We start from the raw sequence: 16,982 nt of genomic DNA on the forward strand, positions 1-16,982 counted from the left end.
GTTTTCTTTGGGGCCAGGAAAAAACTGGGCTTGAGTCACTGCTCTTAGGTTTGCTTTCCCAAGTCATCTACCTAAAGAAGCATGAACCGGCGGGTCCCAAAGGTACTCACAGGCCACTCGCTGTGTGCCAGGCACTGTTTTAACTGTTCTTACATATTAACCCAATGAATCCTTACAACAAATGCACGAGGGAAGTTTTTTTTTTTTGGCCACACCACGCGGCATGCGGGATCCTAGTTCCCCGACCAGGGATGGAACCCACACCCCCTGCAGTGGAAGCGCAGAGTCTTAACCACTGGACTGCCAGGGAAGTCCTGGGAGGTGCTATTATGCCCAATTTACAGATGAGAAAACAGAGGCAGAGAAGCTAAATAACTTGTCCAATAGCAGCAGAGCCAGGATTCAAACCAGAACATTCTAGTTCCAGAAACAGACTCTCAATAAGATATAATCAACCCTATAATTAAGGTCCTCCCTCAAGGGGGTCCATCACCCATCCCTTGTGCAGGCCTGTGCACTCACTCACACGGCTGCACAGGTGGGGAGGCCTCTTCCCCACCTCGAGTCTCTCTCCCCACCTCCCCTCGGCTCACCTACAGCTGAAACCCGAGCATCTCCTTCAACCGCAGGCCCGGCTGGTGCCAAGCCCCCCTGGAGACCTCCACCACCTGGCCTCCTCCTCATCCACGTGTTCAACCTCATCTCTGTGTTGGTCCCTTCACCTGCTCCTGCCCATGAAGGCTGCTCCATTTCACCCTCCCGCTCAGTCAGACCACCCCCAACTCCTCTCCAGCTGCACCTCCAACCACCTGCTGCACAGCCCAGGTGCTCAAAAGGAAACCAGTCTTTCCTCCATCGCCAGACCCTCTTCATCAGGGGTTCAAGCCCAGGTACCTTTCCCACCAACCTCCCGGGAAGCCTCGCCGGTGCAGCCTCCCTCACCCCTTCCCCCCCGACCCCTTCCCTGCGAGCCCACAGCCATCCTCTGTCCACCTCATCACCTCCCACCATGTGGTCTGCTCCCATGGGGGTACACCACGCCCACGGCGCCCAGGCACTGGATAAGGGTGCCCCTGTCACCTCAATCCCGCAGCAGATCTGTGAGGCTGGCACTAAAGTAACACCATTTCACATATGAGGAAACTGAGGGTTCCACAGGTAAAGCGACCCATCTGAGGCCACATCTGAGAAACAGCAGAGCCAGACCCTGCCCAAGGCCTGGCTGGTTTGGAAGCTGGAGCTCTTACTCCTTATGCTGCACGAGGGTCACTCCTCAGTGGACCACTGACTAGGCCGAGCTCAACTATGCAGCCCGTCAAGAACCTATCTGACATCCGAACAACTGGGGTTTCCAGGATCCAAAGCGCCACAGCACAGCGGTCGGACTTTATCAACGAAGACAACGGCTCACCTCAAGATCCCTGGAAGATTTCCTGGAACATCAGGGCAGCACAAGCCGACACCAAGACCAAGGGAACGTCAAGCAATCAAGGGCTCGGGTACAGGCCACGTACTTCCTTCCTCAGGGAAGCAAGGTGTCTGGGTGAAAGCTGCCTTTACTCTGATACAAGAACACCTGGTGCTGACTTCACACCAATGATACTCACCTGGGGAAGGAAGTATCCTGCCCGATACTGAAATAAACCCACCAAGCTGGAGGTCTGCCAGAGCCCAAAGGGCACCAGACTGCATGTGAGCTCAGCTCCAGAGATGGACGGTGGTGGTAGTTGCACAACATGTGATGTACCTAATGTCCCTGAACTGTACTTTAACTTAAAACGGTCGATTTTATGTGTATTTTATCACAAAACATAAGCTCGGATGCCCTTCACCACGTAAGAGAAAAGCCCAGTGGCAAGGACTGCAGAGAGCACATTCTTGGTTATACTGAGATTAAGCAGAGAAGAGTGACTGTCAGTTGAAACACCATGGGTCTGAGTGTCATGCGACACAGCCAGAGTCTCTAATAACAGGTGTTGCCAAAGCTCCACCTGGGGTCGGGGGGGGGGACAAGTCCAAAGAATGATAATTCTCCACAGTTCATCTCATGGGCACCAACCAGTCTTACAGAGCTATTCATGACCACAAGAACTATCTTATTTAAGCATTTAAACATTTAACCGACTCCTAAAATGTTAAATGAGTGTAGACTTTATTTTCCTTAATTACAGAGTACCCACCCATCACAAATATTCAAATATCACAGGTGTATATGAGATAATATTGAAAGCTCCCCCTTACTTCTCCACTGCCACCCCATTCCTCAGATTTAACCAATGCTAACTTATTAGATCTAGGCCTTCCGGGCTTTCAATTCCCTCCCACAGGCAAACCTGTAGAGATGTATCCACGCAAACACACACAAATGCAGTAACTTTTACATGATCTCTACTACCCTCTGTGACTGGCTGTTGACTCTACCTGAACTGCCTGTAACTGTATGTATCGGGGTCCCCAAGGCCAGACTCCAGCCCTTGTCTGCTGTCCCTTGTTTTCTCCACACATTTCAGTCCCCGCCCCCCATCTTGGAACGGCCTCCCTTTTTACAAGCCTCACCCAAGACTCACTGCCTCCACTAAATTGAACTCTGACCCCTATCACCTGGATCTGGTCATGGCGCTCCCCCGTCGGGTGAGCTGTCTTGGGGCATAGGCAGGTTGGCCCCAGGCAGCACCTGGCTGGTGCTCATGGGCATCCATCCTCACTGCTTGAGTCAGCAGGTGTCCTGCACCCAGAGCTCAGGCGAACCATTTCTCTATGACTTACATTCCACAAGCTCCCCTGGGGATCCACCAGGACGCGGTGGATAAACTTTTCCTTAGAGGGCCAAATATTAAATATGGTAGGTTTGTAGGCCCTAAGGTCTCTGTGCTACATACTCAACCTTGTCTGCTGTAGCTCAAAAGTAACCACAGACAATGGGTAAAAGATGGGCGTGGGTGTATCCCAAGAAAACTATACAGGCTCTAGCCAGGTCATAATTTGCTGGCTCCTGCTCTAAGATCAAGGAGAATTTATACTTATGAGTATCACAAAGTTGTGCATGAGGGCAGAGGTTGCAAGAGTATTTTCTTGCCTTTGTCTCGACTGCCCTGTAAGACCACAGAACCCTAAAGGGCAGAGCCCAGGTGTTACACTTCCTTTGAAATTTTCTATAGTATCTCATCCAGTGTTCACTGATTCAGAAACTATCAAAACGTACAAGATGAGTTAAAGGAGCTTGACTGGATTATGTAAGAAGTTGCTTTGGCTTTAACCCAGAATTTAGTGGTCACAAGCCTAGACCATCTCTGCTTTTAAAGGTTAGGCCATATGGTTATTTCACAACATGCTCTAGAGTTTAATTATTGGATATATGACTGCACAGGGAAGCATCTTTCAATAATAATAGGAATAGTTCAGGAAAGTTAAAAAAAAAAAATGCCCCTTCTGCTCTATGTCAGCAACTCTAGCAGCTGTTAAACAGACTCTAATTGGGAGCTCCCCGAAAGCACATCTTATCACATGGAGAAGCTCTGAACCTCAGCAACAGAATTGTATACTCCAGGCTGAATATTAACTCATGTTCAAATGCTTAATGAACATCAACCACGTGCCAGGCACAAAGTTGAGTGATTTCTCCCTCATTGCCTCATTTATTTCTCAGACACCCCATGGAGTAGTATCACAGAATTTTATAGGTAAGGAAACTGGAGCTCAGAGAGGATTCTCTGAGATCACATGGCTCATAAGTGACAAAACCAGTAATGAGAAACAAGATTTTGAACACCAAGTTAAGCATTCTCCTTCCTATTCACCCCCATGCCCACCCCGCCAGCTGCTGCACTGTTCAAACTTCAGCTCAGTTTGTACACGGACGTATCCTTAGATTGTGACAATGTGCTAGGGATGGGCTGTCCCCTCCACTATCATCCTACACAGGTGTCCCTCTTTCCACACAGCCTTGTTCACCTGCAGGACTAATGACTACCATTTACATACAACTCTAGGCAGCTGTCAAGTCCTGACTCACTTTCTCAGGACCAGTGACTGTCTTCAGCCCCAGGCCTGTACCTGGCCATCCCATGCAGATGCAGTGCAGGGCCTGGTCCCCTCACCTCTGCTGCTGTCCTGGATAAGTAAAGCTCACGATGGAACCTGGAGACACACCCAGCTGCAGCTCTGGAAAGGGGTGGAGCTGAGGGGCTGGCCTGGCCAGTCAGGATAACCCAGGAGGCGGTGGCCCAGAGAATCCTGTCCAGAGATTAAGCTGCCTGCTGTGTCCTTTGGGGTCGGGTATGCAGACCAAACAAATATGACAGGACATTTGGGGTGGAGGCTGGTCTGCTCTTTTATTGACGGAATTCTCTGGAACACTGTTTTATAGCCAACCTGGGGTAAACATATCCACATAACAAAGGATAATTTGTGTGAGCACCAGGCACGCCTTTAGATGGGTGTTTTAGATATATTTTTCGAGTTAGATGGGCTCAGCCAACCTTCACTTTACAGATAACCCCTCCAGCTTGCAGTTTAACTGACTTGCCCAAGGTCACACTATGAGTTAGTCTTAGACATTTCTGAGCTCCCACACTCACGAGTTTGAAAAATAATCCAAAAGCCACAAGGCTAAATCAAAACCATGGAAGTGGATGGGGGTGTATACTGTCCGCAGGTTTTTTCCTAAGGAATGTTCACACAACGTGACAATTGAACCAAGGGTCAGGCCAGTAGGCTAAATCCACCCCTGATCTATCACGGGCTTTTGGAGAAGCCACACTGGAGCCAGGAACATGCTTTGAATGTTACCGGCCAAGTAGAACATCTACTAAACACCCATTCAACAGAGCTTGCTAAATATGAATAACCTGGCAGCAATATTCTGAATTTCAATAAAGTAGAGCCTGGAAGTCAGAAGACAGTGGCTCAAGCCCCAGTCTGCCATTTACCAACTATGACCTTGAGACAAACTTCAGCCTTAATATTCACATCTGTAAAACAGGAAAAACAGCATCACACCTATCTTATGGAGTCTTGGGAGGTTAAAACAAGACCAGAGGTGTCATCGCAATGGAGTACTATGCAAAAATTAGGTAATTCCTTTTTCCTTAGTCTCTTGTAATCCAAGATGCCATTTAAAAATATTGAGATAATTTACATACTACAAATTCACCGTTGAAGTGTACAGTTTAATGGTTTTTAGTAACAATTGGGTAACTTTCCCCCCTATTTTCTCCAGTTTTCCTTTCATCCGCCTGGTAAGCATTAATTCACCCTCCAACACTCAGCTCAAAAATGGACTCCCCATCACATTCTGTCCCTTTATTAGAGCACACTTTTCTTTGCATTGTAATTTTTTTATGTATCCACTCTTCCTCCCATCAACTATGAACAAGACAGGGATAGTAACTACTAACTTTTACATAGCACTTTACAGTTTACAGACAGACCACTCTCTGGCTAGGTGATTCTTTCGATCTACTATTGTATCCTACACTGCACTCACTTCACATTTATGAAATTACTGAATGACAGTCATTTGAGTTCCTCTGTGGCCCAATTCTAAAGATTCCCTCTCAAATTCCCCAAGAGCACACTTGCATCAGAGAAAGCAGGGGTTTTTTGGGTTTGTGTGTGTGTGTGTGTGTGTGTGTGTGTTTTAAAGTTTTCTTGCCAAAGCAAATATTCTAAAGACTGAAAATAACAAGCATGTTCCAAGCAAAGGAAAGCCTGTCGGGCCACCGTTGATCTTTGCAATCACCCAGACAACAAATGCAAATCCAATTCTGATCTCTACTAGCCTCTGAATGCCTCCCCGATCTTATCCCCTCACCCAAATCCATGAAGGCCCAATGATTTGTTGATTCAGGCCATGCTGGAGATGGTAAAATATAGTTCTTGCCCTCAAGGAGCCTGCAGCACGGTAGTTCAATTCAAACAATATTTCTCTGTCTTTCCACAAGCACCCTGAGAAGTAGGCGAAGTTGTTAACCCCATTTTACAGAGGAGGAGACTGCCTTTGCCCAAGATCACTCCTGGTAAGAGGAAGAGTCAAGACCCACACCAGGTCTTTTAACTCCAAGTCTTGTGCCAGGCCGTAAACGCTGCTGCTGCTGCAGCAGTTTAAACAAAGATTGAGAACTTCAGAGGGAAGGCATTCTAGTTGGGGGAACAGAATAACAATGCCACAGATGAAGATACTTTTGAACTGGGCCTTGGAAGATGGGCAGAGTTTTGACAGCAAGTAGTTTATTTGGCTGGAGAGCTGGTGCCCTTCACAGGTCTGTGGGTGAAAGAGCAGACGAGGCACCTTAGATCAGGCTAGAGATGGCCCACTCCAGGCTTCCGCACAGGTAATGTGTCATCTGTAAAACACCCCTGAAAAGCATCCCTTTTAGGAGGAGTGGAGGGAGGGGAAGGGTTACCCAGGAAAGAGGATTCTTTGTTCTGGGTAATATGACAAACACTGAAGGAATACAAAGACCTATTCAGCAAGGCGTTTTCTTTCTGCCCACTTGCTAATAATAAAAAGCCTCATTTTCCCTTGATTACTTATGTTAGTAAAATAACTGATCACAGCATCAATCAAGGAATGGGAGAGACTGGGGAAGATTACCCACATTCGCTCCAATTTCAGAAAGTTATTCTTCAATGCTCTCAGGCTGAAAGATTAACCCATTCCCGATCTCCTCAGGAAAAGCAGTTTTAATGACTTAATTCCTACCCAGGCCTCATTATGGTGCAAGTCTCTCAAGAAAAAGCTTATAAATATTACAGTCAGGAGAGATGTGTACTGCTTCTCAAAACTGCACACATTATTTGGATGAACACAAGGTTTAAAAACCACGCAGTCTTAGTAATGTGATTTCATCATCTGTAAAACTTAAAAGTTAAGGAAAGCAAAAATCCCCCACCCCCCAAAGGTTATTTCAGACTTTATGAAGGACAGTTAGTCTGCAATTCCGTGACAGAACTTTACTGGTGCTCAGATTGAACCCAGATGAGCTGCTTATCACTGGTGAGAATTCTAAAAGCGAGAACCGCCCGCCCCCCCATCACATTTCAGGTGTGAGGAAATGCAGGTACTGAAAGCCTCTGCAGACATTAGGGAGCTAATCTTAAAAATATCAACAGGAGGGTCTCTAGTTCATATTTGCAAACCTTCTCAAGGCTTCCAGGCGTTTTGCAAGAAACTTGTGACCAACCTCTGACCTATCCCAAAAGTCCTAGGAGGAGAGGCACTCATTTACCATCAGCCCTGGCTGCTACCTTGAGGTAAAAGGATTTCAGAGATAAATTAAAGCTACTTAACCATGTGAAGCCTGCCTGTTAGATCCTAACCTAAAACTCTCGGGAAATTGAATAGCTGTATTTTCAAAGCAAATAACTGCTGCTATTTCTTGAGTTTTTACTACAGTGATGCGGTCTCTCCAAACATCATTATGCATGGAGGGACCTCAGTAATCATACGAGGTATTGCTTATCTTCAGAAAAAGTTAGGCTTGAAAGAGTAATGAGCCCAAAGCCACAGAGCTAGCAGGCCGTCTACCGGTTGACCCCATTCCAGAGCACCTCCCCGAAACCTGCTTTCCTCTGCCTCCCCTCCCCACCAGGTGTGTGCTCTTCCACAAGCCCACACCCCTGGCGACGGCCACACGCACATACAGGAGGCCCTTCCGGGGTCAGCCACACCTACCCCCCCTGCTGAGAACTACGCAGACGTCTCAGGAGAGCTTTTTCTGGTGCAGGAAACCCCTTGATCTGTCTTCCCCTGGGACTCACTGCCCCCTCATCACTGACACACCTATGAGTGGGCACGAGAACCTGGGATTCCCATCAGGATCTGGTTCAATCAGCACTAAATCCTTAGACATCCCTCCCGACACCCACAGTTTTAAAGGATAAAACTGTAGACACACAAATAGCAGCGAGGCGCTCATGCCCAGGGCTTCTACCAAACCAGGGGAAAGCGGACCCAGGGAGTTCCAGGCCCCATCCTCTCCACGGCTGGTATTGCGAAATCCAATTAACCCGTGCACCTGTCGGCCTCAGCGTCTCGAGATGTAAAGGGAGTGGGTAAGAGGTAACTTGCACTCTTTAGAAGACCAGACCGCCTTCTGTAAAGTACTTAGGGCTGTTCCAATTTGGGGCCTGACGGATTGCTAACTTTATCTCCCCTCCCTCCTTCACCCTTGGGGGAGGAGGAGAAGAAATAAAGTGGTCAGATCTTCTAAACACATTTACAAAGAATTCGCGTGCATCTGGCAGAATTAAGGGGGGAAAAGGCAGGTTAAATAATACGAACCCTATTCCTCTCCGCCCATTTTCTTCCTCCTCTCTTCACCCCACACCCTTAATCCAGAAACGAGGTGACCACAGGTGAAAGGAGCTCCAAACAGGTCAAACAAGCAGCCCCCAGTTGTCACCGTCTTCCAGACCACAGGGAAAACTGCGTGGCCGGAGAAAGACACCGGAGAGCTGGGGGGGACCTCCAGGGGCTCCATCGCTAGACCAACTTCCCCGGGACCCGCTGGGCCCGCGGCTGGTCCTCTCTGGGGCCGAGGGCGCCTGAGCCGCTGCACAGCCCGCCGCCCTTCCCGCCTCGCGGCCTCACCACGTCCCCCACAGCCTGCCCGGGTCGCCGGCGGCCGCTCACCTGCGCCGGGCAGAGCAGCAGCAGGAGGAAGCCGAGGGCCGGGCCGCACGCGCTCATGCTGCCGTGGCGCCGGGCTGCAGACGTCGGTGACGGTCGGCTGGCAGGCTCCACTCGGCTGGCAGGCTCCGCTCGGCGTCCGAGTCTGTCTGGGTCCGGCACCAGCTGAAGAAGAGAACAACCGCCCCTTGCGGCTGATTGCGCGCGCAGGTCAGGAAGGACGAAGGCATCGTCGGCTCCTCCCACTTCTGGGTGGGGCCGCTGCCGGCACGACCTGGACCCGCCCCAGACCTGTCCTGGGGCGAGGCCGACCCGGGGTGGGGAGTGGGACAGGGGCGGGGCTAGTCGGGACCCGACCGCCGGATCCCACAGCGCCCTCCCTAGTACCAGCCCGGCACTTCTCCGCCTTGCGGCGCCTGGGGGCGCAGCCCCGGCCCAGGGACTCGCAGACCCGGGCCCCTGAACATTTGGAATCCGGCCCGGGAAGGATACTTCTGGAGCTGTCCCAACGGCGTGTGGTTTTGATGCTTTAACTCCTTTCTCCCCTTTTTGTCTTTCCTCGATTGGAGACGGTGGGCGAGGTTTTAGCACATGGGATTGTGTGCGGACTATCCTCCCAATTAAGACGCCACTTCTCAGCGGGTCCAATTAGCCCCCTAAGCAAGTTCTCCTTCCAAACCCAGTCACCCAAAAGGAATCCATGCCTGGGCACTTCTAGCAAAGCGGGGGGCGGTGCCATGCAGTGGCCTGACAGTGTTGTGATCCGAGAGCTCCACGGGCGGTGCGTGGCTGTGGACGATACCTCAGAGCTACCCAATCTCTGTTTTCTGTCCTCTCAGCCCACTTTTGGAAAAGCGCTAGAACCGCACCATCTGCTGGCGGAGCCAAGCGTGGCAGGGAACATGCGGACGTCAGAAGAGCCCGCCACCAGCCCGGGGGGAGGTTTGACCCAGAGGTGGGACCAGAGTCCGTTAAGTTCTAGGTGAAGTGAAGTAACACAGAGATAAAGAAGAAGCATCTACTTTTTTAAGCCTTACACTTATTATAATCTTTTTACACTTATTTTTGTTATCTGTATTTCTGGTAACATTTTCCCTCAGATTTAATTATTAAAACCACTCAGGGCTTCCCTGGTGGCGCAGTGGTTAGGAATCCGCCTGCCAATGCAGGGGACACGGGTTCATGCCCCGGTCCGGGAAGATCCCACATGCCGCGGAGCAACTAGGCCCGTGAGCCACAACTACTGAGCCTGCGCGTCTGGAGCCTGTGCTCCGCAACGGGAGAGGCCGCGATAGTGAGAGGCCCGCGCACCGCGATGAAGGGTGGCCCCCGCTCGCCGCAACTGGAGAAAGCCCTTGCACAGAAACGAAGACCCAACACAGCCAAAAATAAAATAAAATTAAAAAAAAAAAAAAACCACTCAAAAGCATCAGTCATTTCCATTTTGAAGGTAAGGAAATGCAGGTATGGATCTCTTCTCCGCACAGTGGAAGCCAGTTTACAATGAAAAGACTAAATATCCATCTGTAGCGATGAACAAACCCAGTGAAGGTAGGACCATGATGCAGGTGACATTCCCATCCCTACTCTACAAAGCCGCTGATTCAGTTACTGATTTGCCTCCCCACCTCCTCAGCTCTGAAATGTCCACCTGTCTGGCTGGGGACTGAAATTATAGGGATTCTCTCTGGACCTTCAGCCATGACGACCCCCTGGCCTCATGCACTGGCTTGCTCTCAGGTGCCTGGTGCTCTCGCTGATGATAAGGTAGTATGCTTCATGCAGAGATACTCAAATTGTTGTCACTGAACCAGCTGGCAGCACCACCACCTGGGAATTTGTTAGAAATGCAAATTATGGGCCCCACCCTGGACCCACTGAATCAGAAATCCTAGGGGATGAAGCTGCCCTTTTTAGTTTAACAAGCCCTCCTGGTGGTTCCAATTCACATTCCAATTCAAGAACTACCTCTGTAATGTATTCCCTGGATCCTGGTGGGTTAGTAACCCTTCCAATTTTAGCAAAGTCCTTATGGGGGAAACAAACAAACAACCTTTACTAAATAATTGACTTGAATAAAGGTAATTTTAAGCACCACATGAAACATTTCTGGGATGGGCAGAAATTTTGATACCCAACAAATTATGTCTACTGTTCACCAAAATAGTAACTAAAAGATCTTTTAGCTATATATATTTTTTCTGGTTCTGTTTTTTGTACAGCTTTGACAATATCCAAAAGGCTAGAATATATTTTAAAAATAAACTATCATATTTTGAAGAGAAATTTGTTTTGCTGATAAAAGTAATCCATGCTCGTGGTGGAAACTTTGAAAATACACAAAAGTTTACAGACAAGAATAAAAAAGTCATATGTAATTCCACCATTATGGATAATCTATGTCACATCATGGTGTATTTTCTTCTTCTCTGAAAATTGTTTTCACTCATGTGAAGAAAAAAAAATGTTGCCTGCCATCCCAATTCTACAAGGATTAAGCCTTTAACCACTGCAGTTGCTAATGTGTGCACCCTGAGGGGAATTCAGGATGGAGAAAAACAAAGTATTCTGTGCATCAGATATACTGACCACTAGGTAGCTAAGATACGTAGCTAAGGAAAAATTTCAGACCCTAGATTCTTTCATCTTCCCCTACTTAGAAAAGCACTAAAATCATTAACTTGAAATGTCCGTTCTTTGTGATTAGCAGTGATCTTTTTATGCTTGATTACAAGTTTTTTTCCAAGCAGAAAAGTTCACATACATCCTAGTTCCTCCCTTACCTCTTTGGAACAGTTTCTCAGAGCTCTCTGAGAGGCTGTCTCCCAGGCTATGGTCCTCAGTAAGGTCCCCAAATAAAACTTGACTCACAACTTGTACATTATGTGTTTTTTAAAAAAATATAGATTTATTTATTTTTGGCTGTGTTGGGTCTTCGTTGCTGCCCACGGGCTTTCTTTAGTTGCGGTGAGCGGGGTGGGGGGGCGCGGGGGGTGCTACTCTTCATTGCAGTGCGCGGGCTTCTCATTGCAGTGACTTCTCCTGTTGCAGAGCACGGGCTCTAGGCACGCGGGCTTCTGTAGTTGTGGCTCGAGGGCTCTAGAGCGCAGGCTCAGTAGTTGTGGCTCAAGGGCTCTAGAGCGCAGGCTCAGTAGTTGTGGCTCACGGGCTTAGTTGCTCCTTGGCATGTGGGATCTTCCTGGACTCGAACCCGTGTCCCCTGCATTGGCAGGTGGATTCTTTACCACTGTGTCACCAGGGAAGTCCTACATTGTGCGTTTTTATTTCGGTTGACACATGGTTGAGGTCCTAAGAGAGACTTTTTGTTTAAATAATACTCAATACCACTATCATTATAAACACCACTCAGCACTGATTGCATAAAAATAAAGGACAAAACAAGAGGGTCAATGAAAATTATTACATGTATGCATCTTTATAAATGTGCAGAAACATCCTCCAGAAAACATCTATGTATTCGAAAACATGTATGTGAATAATATATGCATGGGCTTTTTAAACAAGTGGGAACATACGGTATACAGTTTACAGCTTGCTTTTTTACATTTACATTTTTTACATTTAGCAATATGCTTTTCCACCTCAATACTTTTACTAGCTTTATGGATTTCATTGTGTGTATATGACATTTCTGAAGGCCACTGTAGGTCTCAGAGCTGTGCCTAAGTCAGTGAAATAGAGTTCACCACCAAAAAGTATTTCAAAATGACTTAAGCCTCAAAATTGCATTTCTGAAACATGGGAAGGGTTTGTATATCTCTAGTAATATTGTATAAATTCACTTTTCTTTTTCTTATGCCTCCACACATTCCTGAGCTTGTCTGAATTCCACAAAGCTTTGCATCTTTCTGTGCCCTCTGCTTTCCTCATGGTATTGCATCACAGAAGTCTAAAAGCTATTGAACATTTTCCTTAGGGAGAGAGATGAGAACGTTGACCCAAAACAAATTTCTTTTTACCTAGCAGAGGGAAGGGGAAGGCTAGAAATAGTCTGTTAATAGTTTTTGATCCATTACATAATTTATTTAATCAATCTCCTGTTTTATGTTTGGTTTGTCACTTTTGTTACAGGAAACAATGATGCAGTGAACAGCCTTGTACCTAAATCTTTACAATCATATACAAATAGAACTGTTGGAAAAATGCATATATTGTTGGATCAAAGGAAATGTGTATTTTAGTTTTGATTATTGCCAAATTGCCCTCCAAAGAGATTGCAATTTACACCTTTGCCAACAACATATGGAAGTACTTGATTCTACCTCTTTGCCAACACTTATCTTTGCCATTCTGTTAGGTGAAAAATAGTATCTGTGATTTCAATTATTTTGTTTCTTATCTTAAAAAATATTATGATGCTTTAGTTTGTATTTTATTAATTATAAGTGAGATTAAGAATCTTTTCATACACTTATAAATTTTATTTCTTTTTCTGTATTCATTTTCTGTCAGTTTTTTTTCATATTGATTTGTAAAAACTATTTTTAAAAAATTTTATTATTATTATTTTTTAACATCTTTATTGGAGTACAATTGCTTTACAATGGTGTGTTAGTTTCTGCTTTATAACAAAATGAATCAGTTATACATACACATATGTTCCCATATCTCTTCCCTCTTGCGTCTCCCTCCCTCCCACCCTCCCCATCCCACCCCTCCAGGTGGTCACAAAGCACGGAGCTGATCTTCCTGTGCTATGCGGTTGCTTCCCACTAGTGATCTATTTTACGTTTGGTAGTGTATATATGTCCATGCCACTCTCTAACTTTGTCCCAGCTTACCCTTCCCCCTCCCCACATCCTCAAGTCCATTCTCTAGTAGGTCTGTGTCTTTATTACCGTCTTGCCACTAGGTTCTTCATGACCTTTTTTTTTTTTTCCCTTAGATTCCATATATATGTGTTAGCATACTGTATTTGTTTTTCTCTTTCTGACCTACTTCACTCTGTATGACAGACTCTAACTCCATCCACCTCATTACAAATAACTCAATTTCGTTTCTTTTTAGTTGTAAAAACTATTTAAGAAAATTCATCTGTTGGTCTAGCAAATGCAGTGCAGAAACTTTTACTAATTTACTAGTTTACAGTGTTATAAAAAATTATTCCATGTTTTCCTTTAGAGTTTTAATGATTTCATGAAGATAATGATCCATCTGAAATTATTTTGCTGCAAGGAGTGATGTAAAGATCTGGCTCTCCACCTCCCCGCAGAGCCTCAGCAATCAGATGGACACCTGCTCTTCTTAAAGTCATCACTGGTTTTTGTGTTGCCAAATCGATGACAACGCCTTTGTTCTCATCTCACTTGCCCTCTTAGTAACATTCAGCAGATAATCACATGTTCTTCATAAAACATAGTCTTCTTTAACCCTCATTCTCCTGGGTTACCTCATTGGCTAAGCAACCACTGCATCTCATTTTCTAGACTAGGGATGTGATTTGAGCAGGATATTCATGTTAATAAAATTTTATTCCAATAAAATAACTTTGAGTTCTTCTAATATAGAAGTTTTGTTTTGTTTTTTTTTTTTTTGCTGCTGCTGCTGCTAACTTGGAACCTTCAAAGTAGGCAGTGATTCAAGTGGGCAAAGAAAAAAGAATGCCTAACCTCTGCACAGATTGCAAGCTTGCCTAGTTTCTAACTTGAAGGCTGAAATTCAATACTAGGAAATGAAGACAGAGCTGGGCCTTTGGGGTACTAGGATGGAACTGACTTAATCTGGTGATACCTGAGACCATTCCTGTTGGACTCGGCATGTCTTCACTTTGCTCTTTTTTTTTTTTTTTTCCCCACTTTTCCCTCCTTGTATTAGTCAGCTTAGGCTGCCGTAACAAAATACCATGGTCTGGGTGGCTTAAACATCTGGAATTTATATCCCACGGTTATGGAGACAGAGAAGTCTAAGATCAAGCTGCCAGTGAGTTCTATTTCTGGTGAGCCCCCGCTTGCTGGCTTGCAGACGGCTGGCTTCTCATTGTGTGCTCACATGGTCTTTCTTTGGTGAACGTGTGTGGAGAGAGAAATCTCTCTCTTCCTCTTTGTAGAAAGTCACGGAATCCTATCGGGTTAAGGCCACACCCTTATGACCTTATTTAACCTTCATTACCTCCTAAAAGCCCTGTCTCTAAATAGTTACATTGGGGGTTAGGGGGACATATAAATTTGGGGGAAGACACTGTTCAGTCCATAGCACACCTCCTGTGCTCAGGGCTGGGTTATGACTTTTGTTGGCTCTAAGTACCTTTGCCTTTGGGGGCCTCTCCCTCCTTAAAAAAAAAACACTTAAAATTATATTTTACAACTGCATTTGGTATAAAGATGGATATAATCCAAGCTGATTTCATTATTATATATTTATTATTATTATATTTTTATTTTTCTTCTGATTTTAAAATAAATTGATGTTAAAACATTTTATGAGACCTTGAAAGTGTCAGGGGCCCTAGGCACTAGGCCTACTGGGCTTCATGGAGAAGTTGGCCCCACTTTTGTAGACATTGTAAATTTTGCTAACAGACAGCCCCCAAAAAGATCCAGGAAGAGCAGCTAGAGCTGACTCTAAAAGCACCACCTGTAGACAGTTGGAGGATGGATGACCAGTTCAACACAGGGAACAGGAGAAGGTGACCAGCTCACACCTGTCTCCTTCTGTCTGGCTACACATTGCAAACACATTTTGGTGAAATATAGGAGACCCTGAGTTCATGCTTCTGCCAAACCTCTAGGGAGTTTCAGGTTGAGTGTTTTTGGCAGCCTCTTTTTGGTAATAGACTTTTTTCTTTTTTATTCATATATAACCCATATATAAAGTATATAAAACTTGCCTGTACAGTTCAATGAGTTCTTACATATAATATACTTATATTATCTATTACTTGATAACCAATTATCCCAAAATGTAGTAGATTACAGGAAGAAACATTTACTATATCAGAGTTTCTGTCAGCCAGGGATTAGTGTGGTTCTGGGTGGTTTTGGTTTGTGAGGTTGTGGTCAAGATGTCAGCTGGGCTACATCATCTGAATGCTTGACTGGGGCTGGAATATTTGCTTCCAAGATGCTACTGGCGGGAGGCCTCAGTTCCTCTCCATGTGGGCTTCTCCACAGGGCTGCTTGTGTGTTCTCAAGACTTGCAGCTGGCTTCCTCCAGAGCGAGTGATCCAAGAGAGAGCAAGACAGAGCCTCAACTCAGTGGCATGCCATCACTTTTGCCATATTCTGCTGATCACACCGAACAGTCCTGATACAATGTAGGAGGGGGACTATACAGGGACAAGAATTCCAGAGGAGGGGAGCATTGGGGGTCTTCTTGGAGGCTAGTTACCTCAGATCCATGTAGCCACCAACCAGAGGAAGCCTATAGAACATTTTCAGGACCCAGAAGGCTCCCTCATGCCTTTTCCCAGTCAATATCATCCCCTCCTCCATCCAAAAGATCGCCACGATTCTGATTTCTATCACCATAAATTGCTTTTGCTGTTTCTGAACTTCATGCAAATGGAGTCATATTCTTTTGTGTCTGGTTTCTTTCACTCAACATTATGTCTGTGAGATTCGTCCACATCACTTATAGCAATAGTTCATCTTTTTTTATTGCTCAGTAACATTCCATTATATAAAAATATCATGGCAGACATTTGGGTTGTTTCCAGTTTGGGCCATTATAGAGTTGCTATGAACATTCTTGTACAGGTCATTTCTTTGAAATAAACACTCAATTCTTTTGGGTTCTGCAATAGAGTTTTAAAACTCCATACTTAAGCAAGCCAAATTTTACAGACATCTTCATTTAAAATAGCTTACAGACACAACTCATGACTTCAGTGTCAGTGGTTTATGAGGGTTCAGGAATGGGGTATTTTTGGTCAGACTTATGGTAAAGTATTACTCACCATACTAAGGATACTTGAATTGGTGATTAATCCAGTCATGGGTTGTGGTGTAGCTTACACTTGCACAGGATGCTATTAGCATGGGGATACCTTGAAACATGGCTGTCAGTGGTTTTCACTTGGCATTCCCTAATCTGGAGGATTCAGTCACATAATACAGTTTCCTTCGTCTGGGGTGGCTTTTGGTCTTATCTTTCCTAAAATAGGGAGTCTAACTTGTAAACGGAAGACTTTTCTAAGGCTATTCTTAAAAGTTCAACTGCGAGAAATAGGAACAATAACAGCATTTCCTTCATTAAAAATTAGAGGGTTAAATTCTAGTGAGGGAGAGAAGAAGAGATCAGCGATGGGAGAAGTCATTCTTTCTGTTGCCAGAGATAAAGCTGACAAGGCATCTAATAAAAACTGAAGATCTTGGGAATTCCCTGGCAGTCC

General features: G+C 45.6%; 1 protein-coding gene across 2 annotated transcripts in view; it reads right to left on the reverse strand.

Annotated features, from left to right (window-relative positions):
- Nucleotides 1-8,825, reverse strand: part of NPC1 (NPC intracellular cholesterol transporter 1) — a 56,495-nt gene extending 47,670 nt beyond the window's left edge. For both annotated transcript variants that reach the window (XM_059895304.1, XM_059895303.1), the window contains exon 1: nt 8,636-8,825. In XM_059895304.1, the coding sequence (XP_059751287.1) occupies nt 8,636-8,692 (57 nt within the window). In that variant the 5' untranslated portion in view covers nt 8,693-8,825. The remainder of the gene's footprint in view (nt 1-8,635) is intronic.
- Between the last annotated feature and the right edge of the window lie 8,157 nt (nt 8,826-16,982).

Source organism: Balaenoptera ricei, chromosome 14 (assembly GCF_028023285.1).
Source record: "Balaenoptera ricei isolate mBalRic1 chromosome 14, mBalRic1.hap2, whole genome shotgun sequence".
Lineage (NCBI taxonomy): Eukaryota > Metazoa > Chordata > Mammalia > Artiodactyla > Balaenopteridae > Balaenoptera > Balaenoptera ricei.